We start from the raw sequence: 1152 nt of genomic DNA on the forward strand, positions 1-1152 counted from the left end.
ATCGCAATCCAAAACAAATAAACTGTTTTTACCCAAGGTTAAGTGTCAAATTTGAGAGATTAATGCAATTTGCTAAAGCAGAACCTAAGCCTGATGCACCTTCATCACCAATTTTATTCCAACTTTTTAAATATTGAAGAAAAAATATATCATGAAATGGTTAATTAGAAGGAAAAAATGAAGAAAAAATATGAAATAATAAGATTAATTAATTAATAATAAAAGCAAAACTTGAAAATAAAATGATGAGCTAAATTAACAAACAAATTACAAAAAAAAAGCAAGCACAATAAAAAGAAAAAGAAAAAATAGCTTTATTGTTTTAAATTAGTTTTTATATTTAAAAATATAGCAATCCAAAACAAATAAACTGTTTTTACTAAAGGTTAAGTGTCAAATTTGAGAGATTAATGCAATTTGCTAAAGCAGAACCTAAGCCTGATGCACCCATCGCACCAATTTAATTTTCACTTTTTAAATATTGAAGAAAAAATATACCATTAAATAGTTAATTAGAAGAAAAAAATGAAGAAAAAGTATGAAATAATAAGATTAATTAATTAATAATAAAGTCAAAAGTTGAAAATAAAATGATGAGTTAAATTAACTAAGAAAGAAAGAACTAAAAAGCAAGCACAATAAAAAGAAAAACAAAAAAAAAGCTTTATTGTTTTAAATTAGTTTTTATAATTAAAAATATAGCAATCCAAAACAAATAAACTATTTTTACTCAAGTTCAAGTGTCAAATTTGAGAGATTAATACAATTTGCTAAAGCAGAACCTAAGCCTGATGCACCTTCATCACCAATTATATTGTCACTTTTTAAATATTGAAGAAAAAATATATCATTAAATATTTAATTAGAAGGAAAAAATGAAGAAAAAGTATGAAATAATAAGATTAATTAATTAGTAATAAAGTCAAAAGTTGAAAATAAAATGATGAGTTAAATTAATAAAGAAAGTACAAAAAAAAAGCAAGCACAATAAAAAGAAAAAGAAAAAATAGCTTAATTGTTTTAAATTAGTTTTTATATTTAAAAATATAGCAATCCAAAACAAATAAACTGTTTTTACCCAAGTTTAAGTGTCAAATTTGAGAGATTAATGCAATTTGCTAAAGCTGAATTTATGCCTGATGCACCCTTTGC

General features: G+C 22.7%; 1 protein-coding gene across 1 annotated transcript; it reads right to left on the reverse strand. All coding sequences in view use genetic code 6, as the record gives it.

Moving 5' to 3' along the window:
• Positions 1-380: 380 nt before the first annotated feature.
• TTHERM_002653444 (DNA topoisomerase) lies at positions 381-820 on the reverse strand (the record flags this gene model as incomplete). Its single annotated transcript, XM_012795200.1, has 2 exons — positions 381-470; positions 731-820. Coding segments are annotated over 2 exons (180 nt in total), but the record flags the coding sequence as incomplete, so codon positions are not given.
• Between the last annotated feature and the right edge of the window lie 332 nt (positions 821-1152).

Source organism: Tetrahymena thermophila (assembly GCF_000189635.1).
Source record: "Tetrahymena thermophila SB210 genomic scaffold scf_8255080, whole genome shotgun sequence".
In the NCBI taxonomy this organism is placed as follows: Eukaryota; Ciliophora; class Oligohymenophorea; order Hymenostomatida; family Tetrahymenidae; genus Tetrahymena; species Tetrahymena thermophila.